Raw genomic sequence first — 19,156 nt, forward strand, 5'->3', positions numbered from 1 at the left:
AGTTTAACTCGTGAAGTGCTCTATAATGTAAAGCTAACTTTTATATCATCATTTAAATTGATGCTATAGTTTTCCAAGATTGTAGTCTTTTTCACACAAGACTTGAACTGGAGAGAATAGTATCTGTATTCCTACAGCAAAACAATTCTCAGTGAAACCATTTTCCATTACTGTTTTAGATCTCCATTCTATTTCTCATGGTCAACAGCTGTTTTCCTGCTAAATAAGATAACTATTGTGATTGTCTTCTGAACAGCCACTGGTGAGCCCAGAGATTGCTGATTAAACTATGATCTGTACAACTTTCCATAGTAGTGATGTGCTTCCATTAGGCACTGATGACTGAAGAGCATGTGATATGATGCTCATTTCTCATTCTTCTCTCCTCAGCCTCTTTGGCATTACAGTTTCGAAATGTTGATATCCTGTAGACACTGCTTTTCTTCATTTTGACCAGTCTTGAGCTAGATTCTCCATGTTTACATCAATGCTACATTTTTTCATATCTTGATGTTATCTTTAAGTACTTCTTTTGTCCACTTTGAATTCCAAGATTTGCTTTGGAAAAGAAGTATCTGACATATTGGTGACATGATCAATATAAGTAAAGGTGATTGGAAGTTTTTTCCCACTTGGTTAGACTATAATAAATTTAGTTTAATCCTTTAAAGTATCCTGAGGTAAGTGTAAGCAAACTTTGTTTGCTTACACCTGGATAAAGTATTAAATGAAATTTATTATAGTCTAACCAAGTGGGAAAAAACTTCCATCTTTCTCTAAATCCAGAGTAATTTAATAATAAGGTGAGACACTTTTTGGCACCTCATATAGGTAAATATGACATTGTTTAAACTTTAGTATCACCATCTCTGGGTCTGGCTCCCATGGATGAGACCTCAATAAATGTTGAAACCGGTCTGGGTAGTGGCCCTTCCCTTAATGCATAGCATTATACATTTCCGCAAGGAGATGTGCTTTGCATTGTGGGAGATACTAAGACAAGGAGTGATGAGAGCTTGGTCCACCATTACCACGGTTGCCTCAGTCCTGAAGATACTTCAGGTGCAAACTTTGTTTGGTTACACTTGGATAAAGGATTAAACTCAATTTATTATAGTCTAACCAAGTGGGAAAAAACTTCCAACATCTTTCTCTAAATCCAGAGTAATTTAATAATAAGGTGAGACACCTTTTGGCAACTCGTATAAGTGACTATGACTTCTCCATTGCTTTCACCTTAATATCACCATCTCTGGGTCTGGCTCCCACGGATGAGACCTCAATAAAGGTCGAAAAAACCAGTCTGGGTAGTGCCCCTTTCCTTAATGCATAGCATTATACATGTCTGCAAGGAGATGTGCTTTGCATTATAGGCGATACTAAGACAAGGAGTGATGAGAGCTTGATCCACCTTTACCATGAGTTGCCTCAGTCCTGAAGATACTTCAGGTGCAAACTTTGTTTGCTTACACTTGGATAAAGGATTAAACTAAATTTATTAAAGTAAAGGTGAGTGATATCAACCATAATGCTTGTGGTGGATGTCAATCAAAACAGTAGTGATTGTTAGTGCATCTATCTTTCCACTCTGAAGATTCTTGGTACTTGTGCTTCCAAAGTATTGACAGTGACTTAGAAGTTTTAGTTTCAGAAAGAAAGATTTAGTTGATTTATGATTAAATGGGCACAAGAACAGCAAAGATCATATTGTGCCACAGCTAAGGTTACAGTAGTACATAAATAGTCAAAGGTTAATAAATAATATTGTATGTACAAAAATTAAGTTAAGCAATGCAGTATCTATATATAAATAAAATTAGTCAAACTTGTTTTTACAGGTTAATTCTTTGTAATAATTTAAAAACATCGTGCAATTTGTCTGAGTCTGATAACAATCTGAGTGTATATGGCTTGGCTAGATATTTAAAAATTTCATTCCACTCTTGTGTAAAGTGCTGGCATTCCACCAGAATGTGACAAACCGTAAGATGTGTGTTGCATTTTTCACATACAGGTGGATCATCAGCCCACAGTAAATAATATGTAAGATGACTGTGACTTGTGCAGATCCTAACAAAGAACAGGCTTAATGTCATATGATTTGTTTGTCAATGCTTCCTACCATGATGACTCCCATTGGGTAATTAGCTTTGATCTTATAAAGTGTGTGTAGTTTGTATATAGTACTGTTAAACAGTATGTCAAAAAAAGGATGAGCTGATCTAGCAGCTGCAGTTTCATTTCCCTTGATTCCAATGTGGCTGGGAATCCAGCAGAACTGAACATCAAAATTAAGGATTTTCAGGTGTAACAACTCACACAGCACTGGATGTGGATTATACATAAGATAGGAGACAGTCTGTAAAGAACTTAATAAGTCTGTTAATACAAGCTGAATGGCATGCAACTCTGCAGCATAATTGCTACAATCAGATAGGATCTGGTTAGAGATAGTAATGTCAGGAGACACAGCAGCACTGACAACAGAGGTCTCTGATCTTGAACCATGGGCAAGAATCAGAGGGCTACTCCGTGTGCATTAAACAATTGCAGGTAGACTGAGTATGAGATTTCTGTAGTTGACAAAATGAGAGGTTGTAGGATGAAGTGCAAACCTGCCATAGAGGGATGCTGTTATGTTTGGTGTAGGCAATTTTGTCAACATTCATGCCAACAACTTGCACAGTCTTTAACATCAGATACATCAATACATCAGATTATAACAGTACTCAATATAACACATCAGACTGTCATACGTCCTTTTGGTATATTGAGCTTCCCAATGCAGAGAAAAGAGACTAGTCCACGTAGGATGATCTGGAAGAGACTTTATCTTTAGGGCATAATTAAGAAACAACTGTTTCCATTTAAGTGATAAAGCTGGTTCATTTGCTTCAACATAAAGACTTTGAGTGGGCAACGTGCAAAAGGCAACAGTAGCTCTCTGTAAACCCTGATAAATGGACAGGATCCAACCATTTTTCTGCCTTTTTTTTTTTTTTTTTTTGGTTATTCTGCCTCACAGAACCACAGACTTGAGACACATAATCCAGCTTTTGAATGTATAAGCATACAATAAAGACAAAGCAATGAAGTTTGATCTGCACCCCATTCAATGGAGGATAGAGTGCAAAGGAGATTCGATGCCCTCTTGCACATTTCTCTTAGTCAACTCATTCTTAATTCAGGATTTGGGTGAAGAGTGTTTTTATGACAGAAGTGTAAACAGACACTTTTTCTGCTGAAAACCTGAACCCATTACTAAGAGCCCATAGAGAAACATGATTGATTATCCTCATGGTACAAGAGTGACAGAAAATTATGAAGTCATCAATATGTAGAGCATTGTTTACAGTGGGAGGAAGCTGTTTAGTGATTGGGTCAACTTTGATAGCAAAAATTGTCACACTTAAGGCAGAACTGTGGGGAAACACCCTGTTCTTGATGATATGGCTAAGATGGCATGCATCTCAATCCAACTTGGAAAGTTCACCTGGACAGAGTTTTTAATAAATACATGAAGGTGTCCTCTGAGACATGGGATATAGCAGCCTTTAAAATGCCATATCTCCAGGCTCTGTCATAAGCTTTTTCCCATGTCTGGTTTCAGTTTTCTTTGACATGGGAAAAAGCTTATGACAGAGCCTGGAGATATGGCATTTTAGGAATGCATCTCTTATACAAGTTTCTAAATGGACCAAATGGCCTAAAGTTGAACGATATCTACAAAAGCCACATTGTGTATTGGAGAGAAGATTGTTGCTTTCTAAATACCAGAGTAATAGGTTGATAATTATTTGCTTGTGTTGCATCCTTTCCTGGTTTTGGGAAAGCAGTGACAACTGACTTGTGTCAAGAATCTGGAAACTCTTCCTCTGCAAGTATTCTGTTGTATATTAAGAGAAGGAGATCCATAGAAGATGGAATATGTTTTATTTCATAATGGGTGTCATCAGGCCCTGCTGCACTAGGATGAGACAGTAAAAGTTTTTTACTGTATTTTTAGTTCTTAACAAATGGCTGATTGTATTGCTCAAACCCATGTTTCTCTTGCTGCTCTTTCACTATTAAAAATTTAGGATGATATGACGCTAGGGACACAAAACACATGTGTTGAAATGATTATTTTACTAATTATTAATAAAATAACACTTGACGTTTCAATTCCTGTATTGAGGTCATCATCAGAAGGATACATGTGTATAGGAACCAAGCTACATGCTGTTGCACTCTATAAAGGTAAATTAAATCTATATTGTTAACTAATCTTTTTCTTAGCCTGACCTCTAGTGATAAAAAAAAATAATAAAATAAATAAATAAATGAAAACCACAATAAACTCTGCTAAAGTCCTATGTACTAAGATTCTTCTGGAATTGTACAGTTCATATTGTTATACTATGATTTTCTTCTGGATTTGTACAGTTCAGGTTGCTACTGAATGTTCTGGGGGGAAGGGGACACTTCAAGTCTTCTTGTATTGAGATTTTTCTTTGTGGTTGCTATGAAGGTTGCAGATGGGTCCTCCACATTCTTGGAATGGTTAAACCATCATTTTTATTCAGATTTGGATTATATTTGAGCCAAATCTGAATAAAAATGGTCTAACCATTCCAAGAATGTGGAGGACCCATCTACAACCTTCATAGCAACCACAAAGAAAAATCTCAATACAAGAAGACTTGGTGAAGTGTTTTTTTTTTTTTTTTTTTTTCCCTCTGGAACATTCAATAGCAACCTGAACTGTACAATTCCAGAAGAATCTTAGTACATGAGGACTTTAGCAGAGTTTATTGTAGTTTTCATTTATTTTTTTATTATTTTTTTAAAAATTTTTTTATCACTAGAGGTCAGGCTAAGAAAAAGATTAGTTAATTTAATTTAGATTTAATTTACCTTTATAGAGCGCAACAGCATGTTCCTATACACATCTATCCTTCTGATGATGACCTCAATCCAGGGGGTCAAAACGTCAAGTGTTATTTTATTAATAATTAGTAAAATAATCATTTCAACACATGCTTTGTGTCCCTAAATTCTTAAATATGAATGCTGATTACCGTGTAACCTTAAAAGAAAGAATGATATGAAGCTGAGCTGTTGCTGAGATTCTTGCAAAATTTTCTCGCAAAGTGTCTGCAATAGGCTTTGAGATTAGCAACAACACATCCATTATGGTCTAAGGTAGACAAACTGTGTGTTCTATATCTACCTTTCATTTTTCAGATTTTATCCCATACAATTTTTGCACTGGTCATTTGATTTATTGATGAGGTAAATTGGATCCAAGATTGTTTTTGACTCTGACTGACTACTCACATAACGTGCTTTAGCCCAAGCATGCTTAAGAGCTATTAAGTTTCATGTGGTGAGGCATCTACAAAATATCCCATGCTTTGTGTTGATCTTTTTTGGCTGCCTGGCATTCTGGTTTCCACCAAGGCTTTGGATAGAGTGGAACTCAAGATGATGTTCTTGGAATGGAGGGTTGCCACCTGGACAGTGCAATCTGTTACATACTTTACTGCTTCATTGATAGGTGTTTGATTGACTGTATTAGCATTAAATTTTGAAAGGTGGAAAAGTGTTCCAGTCAGCCTAGTCCATTTTCCATATGGGAAAAGATGGTTCCTGTGAAGACATTATGCATTAAATTTGAAAGATGGGAAAAGTGTTCCAGTCAGCCTGGTTCATTTTCCATATGGGTATCCATGTGGGAGAACATAGTTCCTATGAAGACATTGTGCAAAGAATAGTAAAATAATTGCTTCCATATATCTTCTCTTCAACATCCCATGTGAGCAGTGGAAGAATGGAAGGGGAGCAGTTTATAAAACTGATTGCAGAAAGGAAGAAAGTATTGAGTCTATTATGGAAAAGGAAAAGGTGATTATTATCAAGGATTTATTCACTGATACGGAATTTGATTTGTGTTAACACTATCCCACAGAGTATCGTGACTATTAAAGTCACCCATAAGAAGTATGGGTTCAGGCAGTTGCAAGATAAGGCTATTAAGATCGATTTCATATAACTCGGCACTTAGTGATAAATAAATTGAACATACTGTAATAATAAATTCCATGGATAGGCAAATTGATACTGCTTCCAAAGCAGTATTAAGCGAGACGTGATGGAAAAGAGTATGCCTGCCCACTAGGATAGCTAATCCTCCATGAGCAGGACCACTTCCAGTTCTGTCCTTGCATACAACAGTGAAATTCCTTAAGATAAAGTATTCATTGGGTCTTAAATATGTTTCCTGTGTATACAAAAACAGAAAGGTTTGTGTTTCCTCAGCAAAATCTTGATGATATCGATATTCTGGCTAAACCCATAACTGTTCCATTCTAAAATTTTCTTATTGTTTTGGCTTTATAGGCATGTCTGGTTTTTTGGGAGGTTGAGGTCTTATGTTTTTCAGGGTTATATTTATTAATTGTTTTGGGGAAGTATTGACAGCCAGTGTCCATCTCTTCCTCTGGTAAAATATTCAATACATCTGATGTGTCAGGGTCAGTTGGCAAGTTAAATTTACTTTCAGTGGAAAATTAAGTATCTTTTTCTTTCTTTTTGGTGAGGGTGTCTGGTAGTTTAAGTGATATCCTTGCCTTAAGTCTTGAGAAGTGGATTCTCATTGAATGGAATCACTTTTGGTTGTCTCTGCAATAAGACCATAATGCGATTGATATGCTCAACAGAAAAGCACCCTGATCATACAATTCAGGTATAATGAAATTATCAGATGGTTGAGTCAACATGTATGTTGACTCAACCATCTGATAATGTCAACTTTTAGATGTTGTTGACATTTTCTCAGCTGCCACCTTCTCAGTATGAGAGGATCTCAGAACAGGTGTAGTAGTGGTTAACTTCCTTTTTGCATCCTGATATATTTTGTTCTGTTTTAATTTTTTGTATTTCCTTTTTCTTTTCTTTTTTCACTTCTGACATGCATGGGAGTAAGCTGGATGATCTCTCTCTCTCTGACAGTTGACACATTTAGCTTTTTTTCCAGAGCATGGTTTGTTATGATGCTCTTTACTACAACATCGAGCCATGACAGGCAGTTTAGGTATGCCCATATTTCTGACATTTAAAATCATCTTAGTGGATTATGGATGTATACTCAATGGATATATACACCTAAGTCTCCAACATCTTTTACAGATTTTGGAGACTTAGGTGTATCAAAAAGTAAGGATGATGGACTGGTTGGAACCAGGTGACCATCTCTACATATCAGGACGTGCCTCACACCTGTTGCTCCCTGATCTTTAAGCTCTGAATATATCTCCTCATCAGGAACAACGAGATCCCATTGTATAAGAATTGAGTGTTTTTATGAGGTGTTACTGTGATTTCTATTCCACTCATTAATGTTGCTCTCAGCCGGAACATAATTTCTTAAGTTTTAGGAGATCCTGCCAGTCTTTCTAAACCTTTTGGAATAAAGAAGGGTGACATTTTCCCTATTGGCTTTCCACCTGTTGCATGGATGATCAGAAACAATCAGGTAAATTTATACTAGTATCATATCTTTTGTTTTTTACTTCTGTTGCCAAATGCTATATCTACAGTAAATGTTTGAGGATGAAGATTTCATGTTCAAGGGATTTTTGGTTTGGTGCCAGAGCTCTCCACTCACCATGGAGTTACCCATAGACTCATCAACAAGTGGTGACTGCATGCAGGAGTAGAATGCCAGGGCTACTCTGGACACTATACTATCACTGCAGCAAGCCTTTGGTCTCCACACTGGACCATGGGTGAGAGACATAGTGATCACCATTGACCCACCAGCCAATTGATCCTGGTGGTGCCATCCAGGATCCCCCTTCTTGCCAATGCAGAGACTAAAAAGTAGTGCAACACTACCAGGGCCCCTTCCCCTTTTCCGGAATGTCCATGGGTCACGCTGCTTGGCAGCAGGGTGTTTGATCCCAGTGATGGTGGTCTGGAATAAAGGAGAGCAAAGAAATTTATTGAGTTTAAATCATCCTAAATCACCTATAAGGTTATTTAAAAACCTGGAGGTTACCAGGTTTTTAGTGATCACTCATGCTGGTGTGTTATCATGTAACTGATGGAGAAAAAAAAACAAAAACAAAAAAAACATGAATTTTGGTGGACAACCACTCTCGATAAAATTTTCCATAGTAAAACACTTTGGTGAGATCAGTAAAGACCATGCAAAAATTTACGTATGCAGTAAAGATCAGGACATCTCTAATAAGTCAGTAGACATATTAATGAAGCCATACTTGTTGAGTTCAGCAAGAGTGCTTCATTTTTGCTGACTCCAAAAAATAGTCTTGCCAACTTGCAACTTCAGTATAGTGCTGCATTTTTTTTACAATAATCCTGTGTGAACAGACATGCTTTGCATCATTATATATTTGCTTACCATCATTATTGGTAAACAAACATGTATAGCAGATGTGTTTCTCATGCTTTGAAGGTAGATGTTAACAGACATTCGTCTCTTTCTGCAATAAGCAAAGTTACAGGTACAGAGCACTTCTGAATGGCAACCCTTTCATGAATAAGTAATGGTTGTTAGTTGATGTGTGTTCAAATATGGTATGGAGATTATATTTTTTTTAGTTTAGTATTTAGCATTATTGGCTAAAAATGATTGAAGGAGGTATTTGAGTTCTGTGGCAAAAGCTTTGTCTCTGAACCAAACAACCCTAGCTCTATGAATGCAGTGTTTTGAGGATATCATATTGTTGTGCTGGATGATGGTGTTGGCTTTCTAAAAATAGGACAAGATAATGAATCATTTGAAAAATGTGTGACTGATATGCCTGGAAATAGCAGATATTTATTAGAATCTTCTATGTTTGCAGTGTATTGTTAGCCATTTTAAGTGCACCAAAATGAATCGAGCATATCTGAGACAATCCTACTCTCCATAGAAAAAATGGTGTACTCACCCAAGACCCCTCCCCACCAATTTTTAAATGATATGTCCTTATATCCCAAGTCAGTAGGAGTTCCATAAGTTTTTAATGGTGGTTGCATCTGTGTTTTTGTAGTATTAAAAAGGTTTTGTTTAGAAAGTTATGCTTATTAAATAAAAAATATTCTTTTTTGTCCAGTCTGAAGCCACTTGCCAGCTAGCAAAATCTACCACCACAGGAGAGCATATTTGTTGTGCCTACACTCATAACTTTAGTTATGAGTGTAGCTGTTTTGTTCTCCTTCATATGTGTAATGTGTTGCAAGGCTTTCTGACTGCTTTTGTGTTTCAGCAATTCTTTCAGTAGATTCTTTTACATCTAAAACTTTTAATGAAAACTGCAAGTAACATGCATGTATAAATCAAACTACATTTAATTACAACTAAGATGATTGCATGCATACATAGACACCTATTATACACAAAAATATATGCATTCGTTTCTTTAAAACCCTTTTTTTAGAGTGTTCAATTCTCTTCTGTGCATACATTTATTTCTTCTCACATTGTTTATTAATCAAACAGTGCAAATGATTTCACAAGAATGGAATATGAAGATATTCTTGCGGACAGTATGTGAGCAGGAGTGATGTGACTGAGCTACATTACCAGCAAAGTCTGGTGACTTTTATTGTATCTAATAGATCTGTAAAGGAGAGGAGGATCACCTTATTGCTGAGTAAATATAAAAGATAAAGATAGTTCTTAGTTGAACTGCTATCTTCTATCACCTTCTGTTGGAACCCATGCTGTGGGGTGGAGGGGAGAGTTAATCATTGCAGTTCCATCCATTTGTTTGTAAATTTGAATAATTCACATCTGTTAGTGGTATATTTGCATATAGAAAGTAATATCAAAGCTAATTATGATGTCTGGATTTTTAAGGGTCTGATTCCTTAATATAAATAATGAAATTAATAGTTTGTATAAAAGTGGGGAACCACAAGTCTCTCCCCCTCAAGTGGTTCCCCACTTGAGGAGGGAGAGACTTGTGACATTAACTGCTTCAGCTAGTTTGCATTGGGACTGTTCTATATCTACTATGGGAGGGTTATCAAATTGGTGATTTTTGGAGCTTTATAAATTGGGAAATTTAACATCGAAAGAGCTTGTTGATGTAACTTTGGTAATTAAAAAAAAACATCTCCTTTGTATATTGTACATTTTTTGTTGTATTCTGTTTGATTTTTTTATTACAGTATCATTATCAACCATTAGTTATTACATTTTTGGCAGTCTATGTTTGGGCAGAGGATGTTTGCTACATCTAAATGAATATTACTGAGTGTTGTAGGGAAACTGTATTCATATATTCATAATTCTAATTTAGTTGCTCGTATGGTACAATATCAAAGTTATGACCTTGACTGAGGGCACTTGCTGCTGCTTCTGTCAGAGACCGTGACAGTAACAGAATTGTATGCTGTTGGAGGATTTAAATTTTAAGTGACAGCTTTTACCCCGCCCCCCAAGCTTTGGAGACGTGATAAAGGATAGACATAAACCACAGATCAGGACTTAATTTCAGTTAGCTCTTCATGCAGGGGATTGATGGCTTTGTTTTGGTAAGCTCTACTGTTTTTTATTGTAAGTTTTGGTTTTTTCAATAAAGTATGCAGTGATTTTTTTACAAAGGCAACCTTCTGATTTAATAGCAAGCCTGGACATCATGGACTCTGTTCATCAATGTACTCCACATAGAAAACTATAGAACTGTTACAAGAACTATGTTCATTGTACACTGTGACATTACTTGAACCCTGCATTGACAATGTTTTCTCCAATTCCAAGACGTACTATTAACAGAAAGAAGGCCTAGTAATGGACTTTCACCATCTCTACATTTAGCCAACCTGTTTGGCATCAGCTGAAAGAAGGCTTGGGGGGGGGCTTGGAATTATGGCCTAAAATTTGGTTATGTTATGTGGATGATGTATTTATCATATGGCCTGACTCAACAAAAAATTACAGGATTTTGCTGATCATCTTAACAGCATTTATCCTCCACATAAAGTTCACTGCTGAATTATAAAACAATGGATTTTAAAGCCATAGCTTTAAAAGAATTAATATGATCAATACGGAATTGAGATTTTCTGTTATTTTTTATATGAATATGAATAACCCTAAACTACATGTCTGAAAGAAACAATTTCTTGTTTATTTATTGTTTTATTTGTTCTAATAGGAGAATATGATGGCTGCTTTTGATCTTAACAACTTGTATAAAGAGTGCAAAAATAATCCATTAAAAAGAAGTAAGAAGAAGGAAGAACTTTCAAAAGAAAATCATGAAAAAACAGAATAATTGTTGATGATGAAATGAGTGCTACCCCCCCCCCCTTTTTTTTTGTGTGTGTGTGTGTGTGTGTGTGTGTGTGTTTCACGTGTTGGGAGGGGGTTGTCCTGAAAGAAATGGTATATATCCGAGTTTCTCTCATTTATATATTTTATTTGAACAAAAAAGAATTATTAATAGTAATAAAATGACCAGAAATAAATACTATTTTGCCCAAATTAGGCGGAATATTAAAGATTGTGTGTGTGCGTGCATGCGCACGCATGCATATATATATATTTTTTTTCAGTCTTTAGGGAAAGTTTTATAATACTATATAGTCAAATTTCAAGTTTACTGATTCCAATTGTTTTAAATGATTAAGCATAATAAATTCTGCAATATAAATTATATGAACACGTTAAACTATAATATGCATTTATATCAATGATATGTTTGTTAAAATTTACAATCATTTGACTTTCTTTGCTGTTGTTCTCCATGAATACCAAAAGAGATATTTAAATCAGATTCTCCATATAAAGATAGTGTGCTTTTAAATTAATTTTATAACAGTAATTTTATGTGTTTTGTTTTCATTTATTGCTAATTGACATGCATTTTTTGGAAACACTAATGTGAACAAGTCACATATAAATGGTGTAGATTGGTTACATAAAAATGATTGTTAAAATTTTATGCTTATAATTTTTAAGCAAATAGTCATAAAACAGTTTGTTAGGTATTAAAAAAGAAGTAAATGTTGTTTCCCAAAAGAGAAACAGAACTTTTTAATACAATCTGAAATCAGGGCATTTTCGCCAGAACTTGTAGAAGTTACAAGTATTATGAAATGCTATAATTTTATAACCTGTTTGTAAAATAAAATATATGTATTAAATGAAATCATTTTACTTCAAAATGTTAAAACATTTTGCATTCTAAATATTCTTTTTAAAACATGAGTATTAATAGTTTAATACTCATGTTTAACACTCTGTCTAAATGGTATAATATGATTCATTGTGTCATTCTACCTACCAGGCAGAAGATGAATTTTATTGCCCTGTTAGACCTTATTTATTGGAGGCCTGAAATGGCTTTTACCTTAGCCAAACTATGGTAGTAATATATGATATGATTACAGCCTTTTATGGGTGGAATGCACATAAAATGTCAAACTATATATAAAGAGAGAGTTATTGGTACGTTTAAAAAAAGAGGGGGGGGGTAGAGAATATTAGAGTAAAGCATGTACATAACTGCCAAGTAATGACATTTAAATAATTTTAAATATTAATATATGCAGAAGTTTAATTTCATATCAGGAGACCTACATGATTTTTAACATAGAGTAAATATTTACTGGCCAGTGTGCATCAATTAGTAGTACAAGTTCATGCTTTATATAGGACAAAAGATGAACTCAGGAATCTGTTTTCACCAAAATGTGCAAAACATTCCATAAAATGCAATGAAATGAATGGATGATTTGTGGAAAATAATGTTGGCAGTGAAATAGTTGATATCAGTGCAACTATTGAATGATAAATTGTTCATTCTGGAGGGGGATGAGCAAAATGTGTTTCATTATTATCTTAAAAGCATATATATAAAGGTAATAAGGAATAAACTAGTAGGTTTTAGTGGGATGGAAAGAATATTATGTTGGGGGGGGGGGGAAGGTGAGAGAGAAGGTGTCAACCTTTTATGTCATAACTTTAGTAGAGTACACTCCTCTACTTCTCTCCCAGCAGCATAGTAACAAATAATAGTACTGTTCAGTTACTGCTTACTCCATTCACTTATTTACTAATTGAATAATAGTTGTCAAGTTTAAAAACAGTCATAGTTCACTTTCTTACTTGAAAATATTCAGAAATAAGACATACACACACAGTTTACTTTTATAAAGCAGAAACATCTAACAAATTTAGTTAAGAAAAATATATATATTGGAAAGAAGCATGTTTATTTGTAGTGAGCCACAGCAGCAATATATATTTGATATTCTTGCTGATGAAGTATATCTTTGTTATTTATTATTTAACTTAAAGAGATATTTAATTCTTATGGAATTTAAATCAGATAGTACTTTTAAATTAATTTTATAACTAATTTTATAAGGTGTTTTGTTTTCATTTGTTGCTAATTAATATACATTTTTTGGAAACACTAATGTGAGCAATTTTTAAATTGTGATTATTTGATTAAAGAAATAAAATTGGATCATTAGCATATCTTATACAGATATGGCACTGGCATTTGGTATGAAGCTTTTAAAATAAAATCCAAACATAGTCATAAATAATATAATAAATGGCATATCAATCATAAGGATCCATCAGAAATGTGTTGCTGTATAAAATCCTTCACAGTTTTCAAAATTACCCTGGACAGTTGTTGGTAGCAATTTATTTTGAAGCCTTCTACAGCTTTTAAAGTAACTTGTCAATGAGATAAATAATATAAACAAAGCCATTGTGGTAGCATGATTTGATATGTCCAGTAGACTCTGCTTTAACAAGCTTTAGCAAACGAGAACTTAATTTCTTGGATGCTGAAGAGGCAGTATTTGTAATATTAACATTCTAGCATTTAGGCTTATGTGCTGATAAACTCATTATTAGATTTAATGGAATGAATACAGCACAGAAGAACAATAAAATACAAGTTTATTGGATCCTGTATTTCACCTGTTACAGGGACATCATCACAGTTAGAATCTCAAAATTGTAAAAGCACACAAAAACACTCAAAACAATAAGTGGAAGAAAAAAAGTCAAAAGTCCTATGAGGGGCACTCACTATGGGTTCTGTTGGAAGGGATGTCTAAAAATTAGTTTCCCAAATAACACAACCATATATATTAAGATCATGCTAGTTAATTAAATCTGCTGCTGATTCTAAGAAAAGTCTATCGAGTTTATATTTGTTGCAGTGAAACACAGTTTTTTTTTTTTTTTCATTTGATTCTGTGCAAAGCATCCAAAGATTTACCATAGTTCTTGTTCTTCTAGGCAGATCTCTCAGTTCGACCATAATAAGATAATTCAAGAACAAGGAACCTTATAAACACCCGGAGCAAAGAAGGGAGGTAATGGATCCTTAGGAGAGCTGATAAGGCAAGCATCACAAGAGATTTAAATTTAAAAACAATACAGAGTTGCATTTTTTTTTTTTTTTTTTTTTTTTTTTTTTTTTTTTTTTTTTTTTTTAGGTACTCTGTATATAGAGAATAGTAATGGCATTACTGTAGCCTGTTTGTGAAATATGAGGAGAGGGAACAAAAAAATAATTTTTTAATTTTTTTTTTAGCATTGTAACTGTTTGAACAGGAAAGTCTGGCAAATAAAGGAGATTTCAGCTAAAAGGGTGGAATGGAGGTTGGAGGCTCTACTGACAAGGGTTTGATAATACCATACTGTTGAGAAGGGGTGTGATGGTAAAGTTTATGTATCGACCTGTGTGGATGGGCTTTTTATAAACTGAGAAAGAAAGGGTGCCATTTTGAGATTGTATCCCTGATGATGACTCTCCGCAAGGGACAACATGTATTTTTCCTCTGTGCTGTATTCATTCTGTTGACCTAATGAGTGGCTGTAATATTTTTATGCTGCTAAGGAAGACTGGCAGCATAAAATCTCTTCTTGGCAGGAGATTTGGGTGTTGTCAAAAATAAGCCTAGAAGAAAAGGGATTTGTTTGTTTTTAAGAAATAGCACATAATTAAGTTAAGGGGATAATAAATCCCTCATTATTTTAAAGCCAGATACGAAACTCGGAGGCTTTAAAATAATGAGGGATTTATCATCCCCTTAACTTAATTTAAAGTGCCGGAAAAATAGCCTCTTGGCTCTTTATCGAAATAACACATAGTTGAAATTAACAAGGTTATCAGAACCGCATTAAAGGATGGCGTACAGATAGGACTTTAAGGTTGTAGAAGTTGGTGTTCTGGAAGATTGTTGACATATGAAGTGCAGGGTTGGTCAAAGGGGAGTAGGAGTGTAGGGTGTTGTCATCAGAAAAAACTGTTTATGGAATTGCTGTCACATATGGAGAAGGTTGTTTTAAAAAAATAATAAAAGGACAGAGTCTTGTTGAATCTGAACTCACTGTAATAGCAACATTTGAAAATAACAATCCACTCACAGAGCAAAAGGAGCTTATTTAATAGACAAATGGGTCAAAACACAATCACATGCCTTAAAAACAGCAAGCAATCATTTGGGAATCTCCAAACTTTTCCATGGCATTTTCTCCAAAAAACATAAAAAGAACAACAGTAGAAGAATCCATGTTGATAAGTACTTCTTAAAGAGGTTTTAGTTAGCAGAGGTTGACTGCTAATGTTTTTCTCTATTAGTTTAAAAATAAATGACAGAAATTGAACAGTAATTTGATGGCAAAGATTTGTTGTCCTTAGGAATATTTTGAATATGGGTTAATTTCCAAGTTGCAGGCTGAGTACCAATAGAATGGGAGGAAGTAAAAAAGCACACAAACATTCAGAACAGTTGAAGAAATGGAATCAGGAACCGGAGACTTTTTGGTATCCAGTTTGGACAAAATTTGTAGGTGCATTTTTAGGCTACAACTTCCATAATATATATATATATATATATATATATAGATAGATTCCTCAACTTCAAAAAAAAAAAAAAAAAATCCTATGGTAAGAATTTTTATTTTATTCCTAATTAATTCATTCTTATTTCCTGATCACATTTGCTTGTAAGTCTACTCTCAGTACTACTAATCCAGATTAATAGTACTGAGAGCTGCTATGTGGGAAAATCCATGCAAAAATATTGAAGGTACTTAAAAGTAATAAGTGGAAGGTTTTTTAGTGTAATTCTTTTTGTAATATTTTAATCGGAGTTTTTTTAAACTTATTTAATATGGTATTTATATTTATTTTCTATACTTTATTCATGTCAAAAATTTATCATGCCCATGGAGCCAAGTGGCATCATTAAATGGTTATGTGAAGCTTTTGGAATTTCCCTGTTTAGAAAGGTGATTCATTTTTATGTATGTAAAGTATATCTTCTGCAAAGCTGGCAGTATATGTATATAGCCCAAGTATTGTAGAGTATACAAAATTTATCCTTTCTTGCAAATTTTATTATCTCAAGCTGAATCAAGTTTTTCGGGCTTATATGTAAAGATATATGATATAATCAACCATTTATCTTCAGAAACAGAATCGTTTGTCTGAAACAGTTATGCTAAATAGGTAGCATTTTGCACCAAAACATCTTATAATGAATATTTCAGATGTTAATAATAGTGTGTATATATTTCATAGAACAGATTTTGGAAAACGATTCATTGCAGCATTTGAAATTAGAAATTATTTCCATTTGAGAATATGAAAGCCTATCTAAAGAGCAATTTTTTTGTATTTAGTCATGGCATTTCAGGGATGTTTATTTATGATTATTACTTGTTACTTAGCATATTCACATATCACATATTTTCCTATTGTCAAAGTACCCAGAATGATTTGTGATTCATTCAGAAATGAGATGTTTTGTGTTATCAGCCTACAAAAACAGTTTTTTTGATTTGTGATGAAAACTTAATTTTATATTACTTAAATTAAGTTTTCATCTTATTAGCTCTTTATACTTAAGTTAATTTTATATAGATATATCAACATTTTTTCATCTCAATAAGAATGCATTTTGTTTGATAATTACTTTAGTCTGATTTTTTTTTTTCTAAAGTAACTAATAAGTTAGTTTTCTTTTTACTTAATATGACACAATTCTTGAGACATTCATGTAGATATTATTATGACACTGGCATCTCGAGATCATAGAGTCCAAAACCTAATGAGTACCAATATTGATGAAATTCTGATCATTCATCTCTCTCCTTAAAGTTATTCACCAATACTGGACTCAGGGCTACCTTAGGCAATCTTCACTCATTTACCTGCCAGGCAAAAAAATGTAGTCCTCACATCCTTAACATAAAACCCATTTAGTAACTTATATGTTCTATCATATCCCTTCTAGCTATTAGCTAAACTCAATCATATATTTTGGCTTAAGAAGTACTGAAATTCAGGTTATGGTGTAATGGAATGAAGACAGAATGGCCCATAACTTTTTTTTACATTACAATGCAAAAAAAAACACACTAAATTATAAAGAGGTTTATTGAGTAGCTTATATTTTACTGGATTTCAAACCAACATCCTCAGAGCACAACTACTTGTTACTTTTTGTTACAGTGTACACATGAAAGTGGGTAAGTGAAACAATTCAAATTAAACAGAAAAGATCTGAAGTGCTAATGTGGTGCCCTCTAATGTTATATAAAATAAGTTATTACAGTTATTATGTTGAAGTTGATTTTAAGATGTCACTTTCATTGTAGAAATTTTTGGTAGATTAATGCAACCGCATTTGTTAGGAGAATGCTTCACAGCCATCGACAACTCTAAATGTCTGACCTGTAATGACTTCCATATAGGACATTGGGGTGGGAGGGGGTGTCCAAAGCATGGTCTACTGTGCATGACTTACTATGATGATGATGGTAGCAAATGCATTTCCTGTGTTCTCCAAGATGGATGTTAATGGATTTTCCTGTCTATCCATAGCAAGCCAACAATCACAGGACAATTCATATATTCTAGGATGTATAAATGTGCTAGAGGATGGAGTTTGTCCTTGGAGAGCAGATCAAAAGTTGCTAATTTGATGTATGGCTTGAATGTGACATTGAAGGTTATATTATATTTCTAGTACTTGGGCTATCTTTTCAGATGTACTCTGGATATATGGAATAGGGTGTTGTCTGTTAAGGTGGGGTTACTAAAGAATCCAATATATCTTGCCCATGGGGCATCATTAAATGGTTATGTGAAGCTTCCGAAGATATGGAGAAACTGTCTTAAGAATTTAGGCTTTAAGTCAATCCTTTGCACTTCTCTTTTGTGTGTATGTTATTTTATATTCTGTCCCCTATAGTGTGACAGAGATAACTGGAATCATTAAACCTTTGCATAATTCACTTCTGGTGTTGTTCATTGCATTAAACCATTATACAAGTTTGTAGTGGCTCTACTAGTATGAGAGTCCTATGGTACACCTGCCTTCTCTTTTAATCAATTCCATCACATTCTGTTCTGTCATGTTTTCCTATCAATCACCCTCTTATCCTTGTCATTAGCTTCATGTCCAATCCTATTCAGCTTGCATAATAGAGCTCCATGTAATATACTGTCAAATGCTTTTGAAGTCCAGCAATATCATAGTGTATCAATTTCTCTTCTCCAATGCAGCTGTCACTTTTATTGTAGAAAGTGAGTAAATTACGAAGACAAGAGTTGCCCTTTCATTAATCTATGCTGTTTCCATAGAGAATTATATTTTTATCTGCCCATTCCCAAATTCTGTTCTTAACCAACTTCTCCAATACCTTAACCACTACTCTTAAGATATTAACTGTTCTATAATTTGAAACTTGTCTTGACCCTTCCTTTGTGTAACAGAACTATTCTGTTCTCTTTCCACTCCCATAGCACTCTTCCAGTGCTGAGACTTCTGCTTAAGGGCCATTTCTCTTGCACTTTCCCATAACACATGGATTGGTCCAATCCTATGGCTGTATGTAATAAGATTTCTTAATATCCTAAACACTTCCTGTTCGTCTGCCTCTATGCTTACTCGATAATACCAATTTGTAAAGTGATTGCTGAGTAATTCAGCTGTTTCTTCTATTTCTCTTGTCCCCTGTTACCTTTCATCAAGTTATCCTTCCAAAATCATCATCATCATTAATATTTTTAAATTTGATTTTGAAACTAAAACTTCTTATTTAATTCAATTATAAACAAGTCACTATTTTGTAAAACATTATTTATTTATTTTTCTATTAAAGATGTGTAAAAGT

General features: G+C 34.1%; 1 protein-coding gene across 1 annotated transcript in view; it reads left to right on the plus strand.

Moving 5' to 3' along the window:
* LOC150092885 (thioredoxin-related transmembrane protein 2 homolog) overlaps nt 1-12,870 on the plus strand; it is a 123,679-nt gene extending 110,809 nt beyond the window's left edge. Inside the window, exon 8 of the mRNA XM_090413755.1 lies at nt 11,154-12,870. Coding sequence (XP_090269881.1) covers nt 11,154-11,273 — 120 coding nt within the window. The 3' untranslated portion in view covers nt 11,274-12,870. The remainder of the gene's footprint in view (nt 1-11,153) is intronic.
* Nucleotides 12,871-19,156: the final 6,286 nt, after the last annotated feature.

The sequence above is a fragment of the Typopeltis vanoorti genome, chromosome 24 (genome assembly GCF_054136105.1).
Source record: "Typopeltis vanoorti isolate ZY-2024b chromosome 24, IOZ_Tvanoo_1.0, whole genome shotgun sequence".
Classification (NCBI taxonomy): Eukaryota; Metazoa; Arthropoda; class Arachnida; order Uropygi; family Thelyphonidae; genus Typopeltis; species Typopeltis vanoorti.